Source organism: Nannospalax galili, unplaced genomic scaffold, assembly GCF_000622305.1.
Source record: "Nannospalax galili isolate Female #2095 unplaced genomic scaffold, S.galili_v1.0 scaffold20343, whole genome shotgun sequence".
In the NCBI taxonomy this organism is placed as follows: Eukaryota; Metazoa; Chordata; class Mammalia; order Rodentia; family Spalacidae; genus Nannospalax; species Nannospalax galili.
The window spans coordinates 15,832-22,743 of NW_008349783.1; the positions used below are offsets into that span (position 1 = coordinate 15,832).

The window sequence follows — 6,912 nt, forward strand, 5'->3', positions numbered from 1 at the left end:
TATTCTATCATGATCAGATCCAATCCCCCAACTCCTCCCAGATACAACTATCACCTTCCCAGTACCTTCCCAACTTCTTGTGTTCTTTTTTAAAAAATAACCCACAAAATCCTATTTGTGCTGCCCATGTACATGGACCATGTACTGCAGCATGGTTTTCCTACCCTTAAAGAAAACTGCCTCCCTCCACAGAAGCTGTTAACTATCAATAGCTCCTCAGCTATAGGTGGGGGCTTGTGAAAACCTCCCCCTGCATGTTAGAACCTTGACTATATTGTTCTTGTGCAGGTCTTATTCAGACAACCACAGTTGCTGTGAGTTTGTGCATGTACCCGTTCTGTCAAGCACAGAACACATTGCTTCACCCCAGTCTTCCCAGAACTCTGGTTCTTACAATCTTTATGCCCCCTTTCCAAAATGGTCCTTGAGCCTTAGGGGAAGGGTGGTGATATAGATATTCCATTTGTGGCTGAGAAAACTACAGATGCTTATTCTCTGCATTTTAAAAGGCTCCTTAAACTGGGTGTGGTGACGCACCACTTTAATTCTAGCACTCAGAAGGCAGAGTCAGAGGGATCTCAGCAAGATCAATGCCAGCATGGTCTACAGGGCGAATTCATCTTTTTTTACTGCTGAGCAGAACTCCATTGTCTAAATGTACACTGGTTGTTAGAGAAGTAGTTATTGACCATTCTTCATTTCTAAAATGTAAAGAGAAATGGGAACAATTTTCTTATAAGCATGATGACAGGTGAGTGAGGTGGCTCAGCAGTTCAGAGCACTGGCTGCTCTTGGGGAGGACCCAGGTTAATTTCCCAGCACCTAGTTAACAATGGCCCATAACTCCAGTTCCAGGTGATCTGACACCCTCTTCTGACCTCCGTGGGCATTGTATGACCGGGTGTACTTACACACGTGCAGGAAATGTAGTATAAAATAAAAGTAAAAAAATAAGAAGGATGAATCCTCTCTAGTCTTTGTGTGGACTCCTGATACCAGAATAAAAGTTTACTTTTCACCTGTGTGTGCTCAAGAACTCAGTGCTTTAGTTATGAATGGATGCTAAAGCTGAATATCTTCAATGTTCCCCAGCATTCTTATGGTCACACGTTTATTTTGTAGAATGTTACAACATATTTACTAGCCGCACAAAACAAATGTCAAAATATTTTATTATTTAATTTTTTGGCTAGATTATGACAAAATTTTGACTAAAACTTCAATGATTTAATACTTTTAAAAGTAACTATTTTATGACATAATTATTTTTTATGTTTTCTGTCCATGAGTGTGTTCCTGAGTATGTATGTGCAGCAGGGGGCATTGAAGTCCCCAGAACTGGGGGTTTCCATCGTAATTTTATTTTCACTACAAAAAATCAATAGTAGATTATATAATATTTTATTACATTATGTATTCATAGTTAAGGAAAAAATCAATAGAGTTTTATCACGTTTATGTGAGTGTGATAGTGATGGAGGCATAAAATCCAACTCACCATGGTGTGTAGTGAAGATAGAAAACTACCTCTTTCACCACTGATACTGAAATCATGATTTTGAAGAATATGAATAAATAACATATGCTACTGTTATAACTTAGGAAGTATAAAGCAAACAGGGTGTTTTCCTAGGTGAGTTAAAGGCTCAAGGTCACTGGCAGCCATGATGAGGCTCTGAAAGGGACAGCATTAGGAGAGACAGCCACAGAGTATGCTGAGAGTCCTGAAGGAAGAGACACACTCTGCAGATCCCAGAACATTAAGGGATTTGTACCAACATAGTGTAGGCAGTGTGATGGGCTCTAAAAGTGAGAGAGAGCCTTCAGTCCCATAAGACAAAGGGACTGACAGATTTCCAAGGAGATGGATGTAATACCATGTGACCTAGCCTACAGGCTGGTGGTCACAGGCTGGGAAATCAATCAATCAATCAATAAATAAAATAAATAATAAATTTGTTCTTTTTGAGACAAGGTATCTCTGTAGACGCAGGTGGACTAGCATTTACTATGTAGATCATGTTGGCTTCGATCTCACAGAGATCCATTTGCCTCTGCCTCCTAAGTGCTGGGATCAAAGGCATGTACCACTGTGCCTGGCTTTAACAGGGCATTTTAAAAGAAAAACATTAGGTTGTTTTGTAGCTACAAGGGGAGGGAGACTGCAGGGACACATCAAACTACATCACCTCTCTCTCCTAAAATGTTTTAAGAGGGCATTCTCTAAATTGGGGGAGAAAAAGAGGAATCTGGAGAGATGGTGACCTACTTTCACAGACTTTACATTTTTATGAGAAATAATTTTATAGAATAGGCTTTAAAGGAATAAAGGATCCAAGGATTGCTAGGTTAACCTCAGGTCTATGTACTCTTGGCTGAACTGGGCTATTGTAAGCATGAATTTTAATCTAAATAAAATCTAATGTGGTATTTTAATTCATTTTTTATTTAAGTAATTAATTTAATTTTATTTTGCATATGACAGTGTTTTGTCTGCATACATGTAATATACCACATTTGTGAAATGCCTCTGGAGATCAGAAGTAAGTGTTGGATCCCTGGAACTAAAGTTACACACAGTTGTTAGCCAGCATGTGAGTGCTGGGAACCCAATGCAAGTCCTCTGCAAGAGCAGCTAGTGCTCTTAAGTACTGAGCCACCTCTTGAGACCTGCTAGGTGCTATTTAAATATAATTAGTATATAACTGCATAACTCAGATGAAACTACAGAGTAGATAGTATGAATTACAAATTATATGAATATATATTCATAAGGTTAGCACTAAAAATATTATTTATATCTGTACAAGATCAGAGAATTCAGAAATACCTTAAGCAATATTATGGAGTTAGCTTGTTCCCATTTGTACAGAAAGAGGTGTTGTAATATTGTATTATCTTTATTGTCTGGGTCATTTTGAGTGGTTTTTAGGCAAGCCGTGTTTTAGAATTTCATAGTGGATACTGTCATGAGTCTTCATAACAGATGATATTCTGAAATTAATATGTACATCTCAATTTCATGAATAACAGTAAACACTTCCTATTTTTCTAGAAGTCTTTCATTAATGAATTTATTGTATCAATAAATGTCAAAGTTTCCTGTAATCTCAGAAATGCATGACTTATCTATCTACACAGTGATACTCCACCTTGGTCCTCAGACCACAGCAGTAGCTCCTGGGATTCTGGGAGCACTGGTGTCACCTGAGACTTCATGTGTCAAAATCTCTGAGTGTGGGGCTCAGGTCCCTGAGCTGTCACCTCCTCCCCAGCAGATTCTCAGGTCAGATGAGAACTGAGAAGCACTGAGCTGGAGACAACAAAATCTAAGCTTCCCACCTTCCTCTCCCATTGCCTGGAGTTCTAATGACTTAAGACTCAGATGACAGAAAGGAAGTGGGGAGTTCTGGTCATTAAATTCAGGCTTCCTTTTGCAATGATCCCACATCCCCAAAGAAATCCTGATGCAAACCTGTACCCAGGGGGTGAAATACATTTTGAAAATCAGTGACTGTGACCAGGAATTGGCAGAACTCAACAATCAGTCTGGAGAGCTACCTGCACACCAAGACGTCTGTGAGTTTTCAGTTCTTGGATGAGGAATGAGGGATTTCATGGAAATTCTGACCTCTGTATACTCTTCAAATTAAGTTTTCAAAGGTAAGTCTATGATTCTAGCCAGAAAGAAAGCTCACTTTACTGAAAAGAAACAGGAAAAAACTGTTTGTATATTTAATTTGTGTAAGCATGTTTGAAAACTGGTTAGAGGTGTTTTTGAGAATCAATAGATAGGAGAAATTACACAAATAAAATGTGTGATTCCAGTACACAGAATAAGCATCCAGCAACTTTTAAGTTGCCAGAAAATATTCCAATATTCAGCTATATATGTATTCTTTACTTTTCTCTCCTCTCTTCCCTCTCTCTTTTTTCGATTTCTCACAATCTCTCTCTCCCCCCCACCCCCGACTCATCTGAATGTTGAAATTAAAGACTTATTTCATCACTCTCGTACCAAATACAGAATTTTACTCCAAACCAAACAATGAACAGTGAATACGAAATAGTGTCACAGATGTCAGGTTAATTCTCTATAAAAGAAAATCATGAGAAGGGAAAATTTGCTGTGCTGTTGCTAGGAGATATCAGCATGAGATGCACAAAATTGGCTATCTTAGGTTTACAAAGGCATGATGCTATGGCCTTACTGAGAATTCTATCAGACATTATATCTAAACTGATGAGTCACCTGGACACAAGGAAGCATGAGATTGCACAGGGAAAAGAAAAACAAAAGCACAAGTAGATAGCCACGTATACTTGCTGCCCGCACCACAAATGACCAGCAGATGAGTGAGCGTCAGCACTGGCCTCTGATCAGTATTTACACACCATCTCTCGTCTACAAAGGTCTGTGGATCAGGAAAAAAAAACTGACCTCTCTGTTATCAGGAAGGTAGATCCCTGGGAATGTCATCTACTTTTGCAGTTACACACTGCGGTGTGAATGCTGTCCTTCCAATGTTATGTCCTTCCAATGTTAACCCATTCCACACATTTTTACTTTCTTTTCACCTGCTGCTGCTTATAGTGAGTGTTCAGTAATTATTCCATGGTTGTAACTGAGCAAGTGATATAAACAGGAGTTAAGTACAAGGGAAAACCAAAGAGAAATTCCTAAACACCAGAGGACACTGACCACAAGGAATTAAACACCCAACCTGAGTTAAGTGTGTAAGAATTGTTTGTGGTGAGTGTACAAGCTCATGTGTGTTCCTTGTCAGCAGTGCTCTTGCTTTGATTTTGATCTCAGATCCAGACTATGATTGTAGCAGGAAAAGAGAAACACAACCCATTCAGTCCCTAGGGGCCAAAGTAAAGCAGCTTCTCATTGTGATGGCCATGGTGTCTGCTAGAAAGAATGCTAATGTCAACTACCCACAGAGAACTATTGTTCAAGTTCGAAGTCAAGTTTTCTTTACAGGATCATATACGAGCTGCTTAAACTCAGTGCACCACACAAATGTTCCAAAGTCAAAGCAAAGAAACCTTTCACCAATATCCCACCACTTTACTTCTACTGACTACAGTAATAAGTTTTAGCAGTGGAAAGAGAAGAACAATTTTTACGGAGTAAATCCAAAACTTTTTCTGAGATAGTCCACTAACTTGATCTCAGGTCCATCCTCCTGCAGCAACTGGTTTCCTAATAAAACTGTGATCCCCACATATGTAAGACTGGGAGCTTCATCTTTTAATTTTCACATCAAGTGGAAACTGATAATTTACAGGTTCTCTACCATTAGTTGTTGAAACAAGCAATGCTGATTAAAGTCATAATTTATTAAATTATCTTGTACTTCATTTCTGTTTTTATTTTCCAGGTGCCCTCACAATTTCCATTCTCAAAATGATTATGATAAATGTAACCACAGCAAGTGGCTTCTTCCTCCTGGGGTTTTCTGACACTCGGGAGCTGCAGATCTTACATGCTTTGCTTTTCTTGGTGATGAACCTGTTGGGCTTGGCAGGTAATTTCATTATCATCACCATCACAACGCTGGACCCACAGCTCCAATCTCCAATGTATTTCTACCTGAAGCACCTTTCCCTTCTCGACCTCTCCTCCCTGTCTGTCACTGTCCCCCAGTCAGTCCTCAATTCCCTGACAGGACGTGGATACATTTCCTATGCTCAGTGTGAGCTGCAGGTTTTCTTCTTCACATCCTTTGCCTGCGGTGAGGTGGCCATTCTCACAGTGATGTCCTATGACCGCTATGTGGCCATCTGCTTCCCACTTCACTATGAGGTCATCATGAGTCCCAGAATGTGCAGGTTTGCTGTGGCAGCTGTGTGGATCAGTGGAGGCATCACAGGAACCTTGTGCACAGCAACCACATTCTCTATCAGATTCTGTGGGGCAAAAATAATCCACCAGTTCTTCTGTGATATCCCCCAGTTGCTCAAGCTCTCCTGCTCCAATGATTACATTGGTGTGGTTGGAGCAGTTGCTTTCATGGTTGTGGTGGGAACCGCCTGTTTCACTGCCATTGTCCTCTCCTATGTCCAGATATTCTCCACAGTCCTCAGGATGCCCTCTGCGGAAGGTCGGTCTAAGGTCTTTTCCACCTGCCTGCCCCACCTCTGTGTGGTCACATTTTGTATCACCACTGGTATCTTTGCATATCTGAAGCCAACTTCAGACTCAACAACTGCTCTAGACCTCATGCTCTCTATGTTTTACACAGTACTTCCCCCAACATTCAACCCTGTTATCTACAGCCTGAAGAATGAGGCTATGAAAACAGCTGCAAGAAAGTTGCTGTTAAGTGACAGATTCCCTGGAGGAAAATTAATTTTTTCTTGTTGCTCATAGTGGGCAAAATTATGGAAAAGACCTTTTTTAGTAAATGGAATGTCAATGTGCTTGATTAGCAATATCTAATAATCTCTTTTCTATAAACTGTATCAATGTTCATTGTCATTACAGAAATCCCTTCTCTGAATTCTCTAACTTAGGCATCGAAACCATTCTTGTTCTTTCATGTTAAGGGAAAATACACAAATATAACCTAGTAATACAGGCCCAGCATTTCCAGTTGCTCACAGTGCATACACAGACACCTAAGTGGGTTCATCAAGAATTATAGCACACTTAGATCATGTGCATGTGCAATCTCACAACACTAGTAAATGGTCATGCCATGTACTTATAATTCTAATCTCCAAACACTTGATGGTAAATTCAACCATTTAATTTCGATTGCCCATTTCAATTTTGCTATCTGTCCACACAAGTTTTATATATTACAATAAGTAAATATGACATTATTGCATATTTTTATATTTTAAGTATAATAATTCTACACACTGCATATTATTCAACATAATCCACGTGAAATACATTAA

General features: G+C 39.5%; 1 protein-coding gene across 1 annotated transcript; it reads left to right on the forward strand.

The window, feature by feature from the left end:
* Positions 1 to 5,413: 5,413 nt before the first annotated feature.
* Positions 5,414 to 6,379, forward strand: LOC103745194 (olfactory receptor 14J1-like). Its single transcript, XM_008847106.1, has one exon. The coding sequence runs from the start codon at positions 5,414 to 5,416 to the stop codon at positions 6,377 to 6,379; it is 966 nt and encodes a 321-aa protein (XP_008845328.1).
* Positions 6,380 to 6,912: the final 533 nt, after the last annotated feature.